The sequence below is a fragment of the Malania oleifera genome, chromosome 7 (genome assembly GCF_029873635.1).
Source record: "Malania oleifera isolate guangnan ecotype guangnan chromosome 7, ASM2987363v1, whole genome shotgun sequence".
Lineage (NCBI taxonomy): Eukaryota > Viridiplantae > Streptophyta > Magnoliopsida > Santalales > Ximeniaceae > Malania > Malania oleifera.
The window spans coordinates 28,156,183-28,170,203 of NC_080423.1; the positions used below are offsets into that span (position 1 = coordinate 28,156,183).

Here is a 14,021-nt window from a genome sequence, read left to right on the forward strand (position 1 = left end):
CCTTTTCTCACAGCAATAGGACAATAACTATCATCATTAGTTAACTCATTATGGGAAATCTTGGGATTAGAGTTACCTGGTGTATTTTCACTTGATCTAGGGCTCGGATCAAACTCTTGGATTTGCTCAAGGGATGCTTGCTGTTCTAACTCCTTTTGGTTCCTTCTTCTCTGTGAATAGGTAATCAACTCATCATTTCTTGTTGGTTGAATAGTGTTTAGATGCTGATATTTCACGGGAAATTCTAAGGGATGTGAAGGAGAAATGGGGTCAGTAGTTGAAATAGATTCAGAAATTTGTGATAGGTGGGAAGGGCCAAAATCAGAAGAAGGGTGAGATAACTCTTCGTTATCCCAAAGCTGGAATTCCTATGTAATCTCCCCTTGAATTTTAGATTTGGGGTAATATGGTTGTTGCTTAAAAAAGGTGACATCTGTGGAGTGATAGTATCTTTTAGTAGCTGGTGAATAGCATTTATAACCCTTTTGGTTTGGAGAGTATCTGATAAAAATGGACTTAAGGGCTCTAGGATCAAGTTTACCCCGGTGTTGACTATGAACATAAACAAAAGCTAAGCTCCCGAATACTTTGAAGGGACTAGTGGAGATGAGTTGAGTATTGGGAATGGATTGAAGTAGAGTTTGACAGGGAGTTTGAAATTTGAGAACGCGAGAGGGCATCTTGTTTATGAGGTAGGCTGCAGGGAGAATGACTCCACCCCAAAAGTGTTTCAGTACATGTGTAGAGAACATGAGGGGGTGGGCAACATATAGTAGGTGCCGGTTCTTTCTTTCGGCAATTCCATTTTGCTGAGGAGTGTCGACACAAGAACTTTGGTATATTATACCTTGACTCAAGAGATAATCATCAAAAATGGATTTGAAATATTCTTTGGCATTATCAATTTTCACAATTTGTATTTTTGCTTGGAGTTATGTTTGGATCATGGTGTTAAAACTTTTGAAAATCTGACCTGCCTCTGACTTTTCTTTCATGAGGAATATCCAGGTAAGTCCAGTGTCATCATCTATAAAATATATAAACCAACAAGAGATCCAATAATATTCTTGATTCTAGATGGTCCCCACGTATCACTATGAATCATTGAAAAGGGTTGGGATGCTTTGTAGGGTCGGTTGGGATAAGAGATGCGAACATGTTTTGAAAATTGACACATCCTACACTGAAAATCATTTGGATTTTTATTATTGAATAATGAAGGAAAGAGTTTCTCGAGATCCAAGAAATTTGGATGTCCTAACCTATAGTGCCACAACATAATTGCACTATAATTATTAGAACGAATGATAGAAAAGTAACTTTGACTTCTAGACACTAAACAATTGGATTTGTGAGTTGTTCCTTGCAGAGGATCATTAACCTTGAGAAGATAGAGCCCCGAACACATCTTAACACTGCCAATCGTCTTCCCCGAATCCAAAACCTAAAATTCACACATATTTGGAAAAAATTAGTAACACAATTGAGATCCCGAGTGAGTTTACTAACAGACAGTAAATTGCAATCCAAATTTGGCACTAATAGAACTGAGTTGAGTGTTAGGTTCTCTGAAGTTTTAACAGAACCTGTACTAACAACCTTTGAGTGAACCATCTGCTATCTTGACTGTTAAATTTTCATAACAGCGACTATAATAGAAAAAAATTTTCCATCTCTGGTCATATGGTCTGATGCGACTATAAGTAGAAAAAATTTTTCCATCTCCGGTCGTATGGTCTGATGCTTTCGAGTCTATAATCCATGGACCTAATATAAGTAGAAAAAAATTTTCCATCTCCGGTCATATGGTCCGATGCTTTCGAGTCTATAATCCATGGACCTAACTTCTCCTTTTTAACAATAAGAGCACTTAAAAAATTACCTTTGTGTGCCAAAGAACTAGTACCAACCACAATAGTAGTGGCTTCTGAAGATTGGCTGAACATTTTCTGCAATAATTCTAGTTGCTCCTTGCTGAAGAGACTGGGCTTGGGTGGTGTTGGTTTTTCATCTACCAAGACGAAATTTCCCCATCCTTCTCTGTCGTTGGCAAAGCGGGAAGGTTTCCAATCTGCGGGTTTACAGTGGATTTTCCAACAGGTGTCTTTGGTGTGACTAGGACGTTGATAATGGTCACACCACAGCCTCCCTTTCTTTGGTCTAATGTCACTGTTGTTGTTGCCTGAGACCATGGCTTCCTAATTGGTGGTGACATTTGAGACTGAAGAGGTGGAGTCGCGTCTCCCGGTGGCTATACCGTATTTGGTCATATGGGAAGATTAGGGCTCAGAGGATGCTTTGATACCATGTTGAAATGTGGAATAGAAAACTAAATTTTCATTGACTTACAAAAAGGATTACATTACCTTTAAATAGATGATAATTCTCATCTAATTACTAGGGATATCTACAACCTATTGAAAATAGAATATCCCATTTAAAATGGAATGTAGTAAAATAGGATAAACTATATCTACAAAATCGGGTAACATGCTACCCAAATCCCCTAGGATCATGGAGCCAAAATGATTTGTTAGTTGTAAATCTCCTAAAGATCAGCCTCTAATAAAGGCTGACAGATATCTAATAATTCTACAGTTTCTAATCATGCATATTACTTTATGAACTATCACCCAAATGCACTTTGTTATCTTGATGCCTAAGAAATAGTCTATCCAAACAAATGGTGAGGGTCAAATGGTTGATTTTTGGGGACTAGGAAAAAAGTTGATGGCATTGGTAGTTTTAGGCAATTGAGCAGGTTGCTTGCAAGGAAGGGGAATGGGCGAGAGATTCTTGTTGCTGATCAAGCTTTGGCTTGCAACAATTGGCTGATTGAGGTTTGGCTTGTGATGGTGGTACCATGAGTGAGGACAAGATGTTGGTTGCTACACGATAATGGAGGATTGAAGATGAATATTGTTGATTGAGAGAAAATTTCAGTTTTGAGGGAAGTGTGAATAATGTTGATTGAGGGTCTGAGGAGCGTGGAAGATTCGGCTTTGTATCAGTCTTCGTCATTATCTTCAAGGCCTGAAAGAAGTCATCTAGAATACGAAGAGCCTTGTATCCCTCCTAAATCCTGATTCTTCAAACTTCTCCTAACAGAGGAATCTACCAATTTTATTCTCCACCAATTGCAGAAGGACATAAACCCAGCTGATCTTAGGTGTTTATCCCAAGGATTATTCCTATTATCCAATGGACCAGACTAGAATACATCAAGTTGCACCAGAAGCCATCCACATTTCTTTTCCTCTGGACACAGGAAGGATGATTTTCTCCCTTTGAAGTCTGTAGTACCTGAAGTGCATCTAGTATTAGAGAGCAAATCAAGATTGATGATTTCATTGCTAAATCATGATCATTAAATGAAAAAGCATCTAGAATGATTAGATTATTTCTCGTCAATAACAGCTTCCATTCTTCCTGCTTTGGCTGCTCTTGGGGAGGATCATTGCATCTTGGTACTGACTAATAGTTGTGGTCCATTATCTCTCTAAGCAGTGTCATCCCAACTCTGGACGAATCACAAGCAACGCCCCACTACAATTTGTAAGAAGAAGGAAAGGGGTCTGGAAGAAATAGATGGTGCACCAATTTAAGTTGTTATTTGCACCAACTTCTTTTAGTCAAATGCTTTTCCTTGATTTATGGAAAGTTTGTAGAGTATTGCCATTAAATTCAGAGGCTAATCTTGGAAGGTAGTGAAAATTCCATATAAACTTAGTTGACGAATCAAGTTTCCTCCACCTCCTTTTAAACCTGAAAACAAGCATGGCGACGTACCAACTTTGGATGATTCTAGAATATATCTTCTCCAAGATTGTGAAAACTTGAGAAATATAACGAAACATAGCCCAAACATTAACCTGCTAAAGTTATTCAGCTGGGTCAATTTGGTCAGATCAGTGTAATTTTTTTAAAAGAAAAAATTATATAGATTTTTTTTAAAATTTATATGCTGAAATATTACGTTTTACAATTAATTTGTAGATTACTTATATAAACCAATACTTCATTTTACATTACAACTTATTCTGCTTAACTTATATAATTTTTCTTTGAATATACAAAATATGTCATAAAATAATTTTTTTTATAGAGAATAATGTACACATATATGATTTCTTAATTTTACTATCATTGCATATGGACAGAACTTCGAAAATATTTTCTTTGGAAGTATATTATATTGTTCAAACGTTCAACTATGTAAAAGACATGTCAATGCACCCAGTTGAATCATTACATTTCTTTGCAGTTGATGTGAGGTTTAAATCTTTCAACACACATTTTCCCTTCAACTTTTTTAATGTGAGTGGACCAGGTTAACTCTTAGCGAGTACCAACCTGTCAGGTCAAGTTGAGTGAGCCTGGGTTGGCCCGGTTGACCCTTGATCAATGAATTTCCTAGTTTTGTGCTTGACTTGTACAGATAAATGAATCAGGTTTGGTCTGACCTGGTCAAAACAACCTGGTCAGGCTGGGTTTAAGACTATAATTTGAGCCTGAAAAATGGACATTGACCATGGTGTCTGTTTTGGTGCAACTGTGCTATCTGGAAAAGGTTTAAATATCATCGGCAAATATGTGAATCGTTAAGAGAAATTGTACTCAAGTTCTATATTTGATTCATGACCCTTGGAATCACTTTTTAAAAGATGGGATCAGTTGTGGTATTTATTTCCTAAAGGCCTTTGAACCGCTGGAATTTTGGATGAGTTACTTCTATTTATCTAAGTTTTTTCTCTTTTTTTTTTGGGTTTCATGTTGATTTTTATTTTTGTGCATGTTGAATATGATGGGGCTGCGTTTGGCCATCACTTCCTTGTATTAACTCTGGATCTCCGACAGCTGAGCTGACCTCAAGGGCAATCGCTTTCATTTATTAATCTATATTCATTTTCTTTCACACTGATTTTTAGTTCAATGTGTCTTGATTGTGGAGGGCAGTGTTTGGTCATCACTTCCACCAATTAATATTTCATCCTCGGAGCAGCGCAAGCCTATCATATTAACAGTGGCATCTATGGATTCTGCTTCATTTTTTCGTGACAAAAGTCTTGGCGCAGAGTCTCCTATATCTGTAAGTTCAAGTTTCTTGAGGCAATTTATTTAATTGTGACACTTCAAAGTTTTATATAATATTAGACACTTATATTTAGAATGCTGTTTAGGGACTTATATCACTGCTGGCAGCTGTTGATGCACTTTCTCATGTCAATGGTTTGAATGGTCTTGGAAAACAGGTGCGCATGAGATTAACATATTGCACTTTTTGTCTGTCCTTATATGGTTATATTCTAGAGTTGGTATCTTAAAAGTTAAAACCCAATTTCTTTGATAAGTTTTCTGTTAATCGGTTAATTACTAATATAGCACCAAAATTCTGTAGTTGCTATAATTTGCTTAATTTCAGGAATAAAGGTAGTGTTCTGATGTGGTGTTGAAAGCTTTGACAGAGTCTGAATTTATAGGTTGAAGCATTTTCCTTGAAAAGATATGAAAACATGAATGAAGAATATGAGCATGTGACTAAAGAGAGAAGCAAAGGAAAATTTTTGGCATAGAGAGATAGCTGAGGTTTATCAGGTTGATTGAGCTCATGCCACTTGGGTTGCGTTAAAGACCGACCTTATTCCAATAAGTAAAGTGGGAAGGATTTGCCCAAGAAGTAAGGAAGCATGCTTGGGTTCGGTCAAGTTTTGAGACCACAATAATCTTTTAGTTTTTTTTTTTTTTTTCAAATCATTTTATGCAATTTGTATCTTTGACACTTCCATTACAACACTATTCAAATATTCCTCCAAAGTTTGTAAATGAGCAAGTGGAATGAGTGAATAGAATCAACATTTCTTGGTTGGTTGAGGGGAAGTGCTGGGTGCAGAAACGTGAATGAATAAGCTTGATAATGTTAAAACAAAATTTTAACTTCTTCTGACAATCATTTGAAATTTAAAAAATGCCATTACCTTTCTTCTTGCTTAAGGTTGTCAAAAAATTTACAGAGTTTCATTTGCAGAACTTTACTCAAATCAATTGGCACTTCATTTATCCAAATAGAATTGTTTTTCATGTATTACAATTTTACTGGACGAGACAATAATAGATGTCATTTCCAAGATAAAACTTTGGAGGGAAACTCTAGAATGAGAAGGTTTTAGGGTGAGTAGGAATGTAGGATTATGAAAAAATGTATGCAATGTAAGTTTAGTAACGGTAGGCTAGTAAGTGGAATAATTGTTATTAATGGTCAATGCCTAAACATAATTGTTTTTTGTCCCTTGAGGAGGATATATTGCATAGAATAAAGTGAAATGATTTTGGAGTACTATGCCTAGTATTAGTGTAATATTGAAAGAAATATTTTTTAGGACATGGTAAGACTATCGTCCATGTTATATATGTCATTGGGCAATATAAAAAAATGCATCTTTGAACTCGAAGAATGTGTATAGATGTGAGAGTGGTATGGTGTATGAGCAGTGAAAGAGGACTGAACAAGAAATGATTGCATACAGGATAGGTTAGGGGTTACACTGTTTGAAGACGAGATATGATAAAAAGCTTTTATGATGGTTTGGGCTTTAGACATTTTTTGCATAGACTGCTGGATGCAAGAGCAAGTAAGACGGCGTTGTTAGGACAATACTAAGGTAACAAAGAAAATAGGTCAGGGCAGTAAAAAAATTATGAAATATAATTGTACACAAGCAGTTGCTTCAACATCCTATTTATTACCTCTCTTTGTTTAGAATCACCCTGAAAGTCGCTCTATCATTAGAGAGGTTGATGAGAGATTTCCTTTGATCAAGTCTTAGGGAGGGTAGGAGAGTCCATTTGGTTAGCTGGGATGTGGTTTGCAGATGTAGCAGACCTAAGTCTGAGAGGGTGTAGGCATTGGGAATGTCCCTTATAGGCAAGTGGCTTTGGAGGTTCCCTCTAGAAGTTGATTCCCTATTGTATAAGGTGATTAACAGCAAGTACGGGATCAAATGGAATGGGTGGGAGAAGGAGAGCAGTGGCATTCTCTCTCATGCGTGTCCATGGAAATTTGTGTCAGAGGTTGCTAGTTAGTTCTTTCCCATTATCTGGTTCAAAGTGGGTAACAGCAAAAATTTCATTTCTGGGAGGATGTGTGGGTGGGAGAGTCTTTGTTGGAGCTAGATGTTCCTTGTTTATTTAAGCTTTTATTACTTCATAATGCTCCCATCAGCTCTTTCATTTATTTGCGCCCACCCCCCCGGGGGGTGGGGTGGGGTGGATATTCGTCTTGGATTTCCATTTCTTTAGGAATCTCAACTAAAGGGAGGTTGATGAGCTCACTATCCTTATTGTTGGTCCCATAGGAAACCCAAGAAAGGGGTGGGGGGGTGAATTTGGTCTTTTTCTAATTTTTATGACACTTGCTCCTTTTATCTAACTCTTGATGAGTAATAGTCTAGTACGTATATTCTAGTAAATGCGTTGCAGAAGCTTAGATAAGAATAAGTTTATGTTCACTCACAACTCACCCTATATGCTTCAATAACCCAAGATAATGTATGAAATATGCACAAACAAAATTGAGCAATTAATTCAATCAAATAATAAGTAATGTATGATTGTAGGGAGAGAAATGCTTAGACTCTTTTATAATGGTTCAGTCTCCTTCACGAGCACCTACGTCCACTCTGATTTTCAGGTGAGATGATATATTTTATAAAATCACAAATGTTCATGTAAATACCAAATAAAATTCTATAAAAATTCATATTGACTTATCAACGAGTCTAGTTTCTGATGAAAAAAGAATCATGCCAATTGGAATAGCTGTTGAAGAAATAAAATTCAAACACTACAAATATGTTAAGTTGCTTTTATGACAGTGGTCAAAATCTGTTGGCTGATTTGTAAAATTCATAAAAAATAGAATATTTATTCAAATTAAATGTGCCACATCGTTTTGAAAGCCCCATAACATCTACTTTCATATAAAAAAAAAATGAAATATTTTCAAATTTTCTACAGTAAGATATGTCTAATTTACTGCAGCATACTTATTTCTAATTCTGACTTTATAGCAGTGTAGAATGACCATATTGTATTAATTATTATTCCTACATTATAGCTCCAAAATGTCTACATGAATTTTTTTTGGAGAGAATGATGAGTCTAGTTTTATATGAAATAATATATAATTTTTGGACTCATGTGGAATAAAATGTAGAACTAGATTCAAAAATAGTACACAATTATAGTCTGATTTTTTTTTTCAAAGACATAGGGTTCACTTTTACAAAAACACCCATTTTAGCTCTAAATATGTAATAGTCAGATTGAATGTTCTTGAAAAGATTTGTGAGTTAAATTTTTAAATATGAAGGGCCTTGTCACATTTGGAGCCTTCAATAAAAATATATGGTCATTTTACTATATGATACTCAAGTTGATATATTTGCTTTCTAATTAGATATTAACATACTTAGCCCTAAATACCAAAAATGATTTCCGTATATAACCATAAAAGAAAATAAATATCACGTAATAATTCATGGAGCACAAATTCATATAATACATGCACTAATTCTTATTTGTTTTGTCATCATCAAAGTCAACATGAAACCTAGTGGGCTAACACTTATTTCTTTGTTGGACTAGGATAACCTTTCTATCAGTGAGGATGAGAGAGTGTGGAAGGGTGATTCTTCAAGTATGTTTGCTTCTAAATCTTTTTTCTCACCTTTTGAGCCCACCTCCAAAATTTATCCTTGGAACTGCATCTTTTGGAGGGCAAAGGAGCCTAGGAAGATTTCAGGATTTTATTTGGACTGTGATCTTGGAAAAGATTAACATGCATGATTTGCGTCAGAGGAGAAGGCCCTCAGTCTTAACATTTGTATTATGTGTTGTGAAACCAATGAAACGAAATGCTTATCTCTTCATGCATTGCAGAGTGGCATTGCAGCTTTGTAATGCCCCTTTTTCATTGCCCGCCCGGGGCCGCGGGGGGGGGGGGGGGGGGGGGGTGAGAGTAGTGGGTGGCTCCATGAAAGGTGGGAGAGCTGCTTGTGGTCAACTTCGGGGGTTTTGGAAAGAATAGAAATGGTAGAGCTCTTTGGAGTGCAGCTGTTTTAGCCATTCTTTTGACCTTGTGGATGGAGAGGAATGCTAGGATCTTCAAAGGCCGTTCAACCTGTTCAGGGATTTTATGGGATAGAGTGTAATTCCTTGCCACTTTTGGTGTCTATCACTATCAGACGTCATAAGAGGCTGGAGGGCAGCACTTTTGTAATGGCTACTTGAGTTGGTTGGTTACAAATCCTACGTGGAGGAATTGTTCCTTCTGAGTATTTTTCCTTTACATGTTTGAAATATATTCCCCAACCTAATCTATCTTAATCTCATTTCTTTGTTATTTGGATATTTGATTGGAGATCCATCTTATAGAATGAAAAAATTGTCATTTTTTAATTGGATTAACCATGTGCTTCTGATAACTTGGACAGAGCCAGTAAGAAAAGGTTTTCATGGAAATTCAACTTTGAGAGGATGTTGCACTAGACCATGCAGACCCAGACCCACTTCAACTTCTAGGTTTTGCAATTATGGTATAAATTAAGACTAGGGTTTTGTGCAGTGAAATAACATGGATTTTTGGTAGCTAAGGTTAGGGTTTTATGGTAGTAAGGGCAAGAAAAAACTCTAGGGTTTTAGGGATTTTATTGGGTGGAATATGGAATAGTGATTAGGGTTGTAAATAGAAACAAAATAGAAGTTCAGATGCCATGTACCTAGAGAAGAAAAGAGGGGGCAGTAGGAGGATAAGAATCTTGTAAAAAAAACTCCTAAGATCTGTGAGAAACCCCCTTACAAGTTACAACCACCTTGAAAGTTGAAATCCACATGGCTAAGAGGAAACACTATGCTCTAGATTTCTTATTTATTCTTCTGTCAAATCCTAACAGATTGCAATTTTATAGTTTTTTTAAAAATTATTAATATGCTTCTGAAAGTGACCTAAAATTACGCTCTTTCTTTCTCCCTCCACCATGCTAAGAGATGGAGGACCTCAGTCTTAACTGAACGAAAATATTTGGCCTTGTGATAGAAGGGTAGAACATTAGTCCTCTTAGAATAATTGAGAGCCGAAAGGCAGAATTTCCATCGTTCTAGAGACAGGGAAATCGAGTGGCTCCTCTTGGTGATGGAAGTTTTTTGGAGAAGCTGCAAGGACAGATGCCTTCTCCCCTTTTGGAAGAGTTTTACAAGATCAAAGGAGAAGACCCTCCTGTTCCAACTCCAGTAAGTTTCTTGCCCTGACTGAGAGCAATGTCAGCAGATGGAGTCGTAGCCTTCCTAGAGGGCTTTGACTCGATTGGTTGGTTCCACGCCACCTCACAGATGGGAAGGAGAGTAATCCTGACTTTTTCTCCTAGCTCAAAGACATGGCCAGGGCAGACAAGGCCTTCAATTTGGCCTCTCCAGCCTCTACAGCTGAAAACCCAGGTCGTTCCTAAAGCACCTTCGCCAACAGCTTCTTCTGAGGTAAACTACATCTTCCCTGATTGCGGTGGTTGCCTCATTTTCTCCATTAAGAAGTTGCAGAGGATGGAGATGATGAGTGAGGATACACGCTTTTTCGTGAGTCTTGTTCGGGATGGAAGTCTGGTCAACAGGCAGTCAAGTGAAATCAATTTTGAATTTCCAACGTTTAATCCTCTTCTTCGCATTTTGATCTCTTGCTTCAAAGACTTAGGGTCTCATCCTCCTGTGGGCCCTTCAAATCCCAACCCACTTTTTTTTCAATTTCGAACTTTTTTGCCATCCAGGCCACCTCTCCATTGCTTCCTGTTGAACCCAAAGCCTCCTACCTTCTCTCCTCTAGCTTTGTCCCAACCAGTTCTCTGGGCTCTCAGGTTCACTTCACTTTGGTGCCCTTGTCTCATAGCAAGCTTAACTTGAGCTAGCGATGTCTTCCTTGGCTGACGAACACTCAAGGGGAGAGCCATTGAAGCCTAGGAGCTCAGAGGAAGACTTGGTGATTATCCTTGTAGATAACCCGGGTTGAACTCTGAGGATTGCTGCCCAACTTAAGTGATCTCAATAGGTTGGATGTCAGCAGCCCCAGCATCAAGTTGCAGGTATCAGATTGGGTTCTTAACAAAATGAGCCTAGTTAGCAAGTCAATTGGGGTTTCTTTTGAAGGCTCTGAAGAAAGAGCATTGTGTTTTGAGGAAATTGAGAAAAAAAGAGAAGGGAAAATTCTTGAGAAAAAACCACAAGGCAGTAGCCATAAGAAAGGAACTAGCAAGGAACTGAAGAGACTGGAATGTTCTGCAAGCTATGACAAGCCAGAAAGATTTTCAGACATGTGAGAGGCTGGAAACAGCGGGACTTTTTGGAACCTATGTTGAGAAAATTAATCACTTGGGAATGTAAGGGGGTTAAATGATAAAACCAAAAAGCGTTTTATAAGGTTGTTTCTCAATGATTGGAAATCAAGACGCCAAGGTTGAATCTCTAAATCACTGGTTGGTGCTTAGCATATGGGGATAATAAGCTGCAAAAGGATTCCGTTAAATGTCACAAGCATGGCAGGTGATATTTTCATCATGTGTAGTGATTTATTTGTGGATTTTTTGTATCATTCTGTTAAATACTATTTTGATGTCATGCAGTTCCTGTTTGTTCAGGACTTTGGATGACAAGTTTTCATGAATTTTCATTAGGGTTTATGGTCCAAGTGAAGGCTCATCCGGAACGAGCTCTTGGAAAATGGGATGCCCCTTGGGTCATTGAGGAAGATTTTAACCCGGTTTTATATTCTCACAAATGAAGTGAGAGATCCTCTAGTCTTCCAGCATTTTGGAGTTTCTTGACTTCGTGAATGATTATGCCCTCATTGACCTTCTCCTCATTGGCAATTCTTTGACGTTGTCAAACTCAAGAGAGTGTCCTACTTACTCAAGGATTGACAAATCTCTAATTTCCTTTGATTGGGAGGAGAATTACATGAAAGCTACACAATCCCTTACTACCTTGGGCCATCTCGGATCACTATCACATCTTACTTGATACAGAAGGAACTAAGTGGGGGCCAACCCCCTTCCATTTGGAGAACATGTGTTCTAAACATTAAGGTTTTGATGATTTGGTTAAGAATTGGTTGTACGACATGCAAGTTGAAGGGAATGGCAGCTTTGTGGTCGCCTCAAAATTGAAATTGCTGAAAGATAAGGTGAAGTGGTGGAACAAAACTATTTTAGGCAATATTACTCTAAGGAAGAATGAGGTCCTAAACAACATTAAGGAGTTGGATGACTAGGTTCTTAGAGGGGACCTAAATGTAGAGAATGAATCCAGAATAGTTGCTCTTAGAAAAGCCCTTGCCGAATTCATTACTACGGAGGAAATCAGTTGGAGACAGAAATCTAAGGCCTTTTGATTGAAGGAAGGAGATAAGGATACCTATTTTTTCCACTGAGCTGCTAATGTGCATTGTGGATTCAACTTGTTAACTAAAGTAGAAGTGGAGGGTGAGCTTCTTGTGGAAGAAGAGAATATTAAAAGGCGAATTTGCAGTTTATACAGGGATCTGTATACTGAGCAGGATTCCTAGAAACCAATGTTTAACTATTATCTCTTTCAAAATGCTTGGCTTCTCCACGACTTGGTGACTCGAGAGGCATTTTGAGGAAGAGGAAATTCTAATAGCCTCCAAGAGCTGCAATGGGGACGAAACCCCTCGTCCCGATGGCTTTAATATGGCATTCTTCCAAAGGAACTGGGACATTCTCAAAAAGGATATAATTGGAGTCTTCAAAGATTTTCACAGTTCAAGTAGATTTGTCTTTCGCATTAATTCAACCTTTATCTCTTTGATCCCTAAAAGAGTGGGGGCCTTAAACATCAAATATTTCTGTCCCATCAACCTTGTTTGCAACTTGTATAAATTTCTTTCCAAAATTCTTGCTGGTAGGCTCAAGTTGGCAATTTAAAGGCCACTGGGAAACACTAGCATGCTTTTGTTGCAGGCAGACAGATCATGGATGCTTCCCTTATTGTGAAACGTGAACAAAGTTGTTGATGGCTACTTATAGGGTGGAAAAAAGGAGCGATTTGTAAACTGGATATGGAAAGGCATTTGACCCTGTGAACTGGAAATGTATGCTTTATATCCTCAAGTGGATTCGTTTGGGGGAAATCTGGTGCTATTGGATTAATCTATGCATCTCTATAACCTCGTTCTTAGTGCTCATAAATGCTTCCCTACCAAGTTCTTCAGATCTTCGTGCAGTTTGAGACAAGGGGATCCCTTCTGTCCCCTTTTATTTATCACGGTTATGGATGTTTTGATCCATATGATAATCATAGCCAACAAAGAAGGCCTGTTGAAGGGGCTCACCATTAGAAGAAATAGCAAAAATTTGGTAGTCTCCTATCTTCTTTTTGAAGATGACACTACTATTTTCTACAAAGATGAATCTGATCAAATTCTTAATCTTAGATGCATCCTACTAGGTCTGAAACAGTTCTTGGATTAGAAGTGGATATGGGAAAAAGTGAAATCATTCCTATGGGGCCTTGTGATTTTGGCTTTTACTTGCAGGCCTTTTAGGATGCAACTTGGAGCCTTTCCTATTACTTACCTTGTTCTCCCCTTGGGGGCCAAGTTCAAAGATAAGGGTTTGGGACCCTATAATTGGAAGATTTGAAAGGAAACTGGCCAATTGGAAAAGGAACTTCCTCTCAAGGGGTGGCAAATTTTAACACCAAAGGAGTCCATGAATGGGCTTGATAAACATGGGTGAACACCAACTTTACCCAAAATCTTAAGCCTATTGGGTCTTGGGCCCAACCATGTATATAAACACCCATTATCCACTCAATTTACAAACTCACAAGTGGAATTCTCAACAATCTCCCCCTCACTTGTGAGTTCCAGCTGCTCCCCATTGAACGGAAATTATCTCCCTCATGGCAGTAAAGCCCAATTCTCCAACAGTTACTCAAGTGGGTCTTACCACTGCGTCTTA

General features: G+C 37.9%; 1 protein-coding gene across 2 annotated transcripts in view; it reads left to right on the forward strand.

Annotated features, from left to right (window-relative positions):
• LOC131160112 (nicastrin) overlaps positions 1-14,021 on the forward strand; it is a 92,325-nt gene that overhangs the window by 49,494 nt on the left and 28,810 nt on the right. For both annotated transcript variants that reach the window (XM_058115455.1, XM_058115454.1), the window contains exons 9-10: positions 4,957-5,089; positions 5,181-5,252. In XM_058115455.1, coding sequence (XP_057971438.1) covers positions 4,957-5,089; positions 5,181-5,252 — 205 coding nt within the window. The remainder of the gene's footprint in view (positions 1-4,956; positions 5,090-5,180; positions 5,253-14,021) is intronic.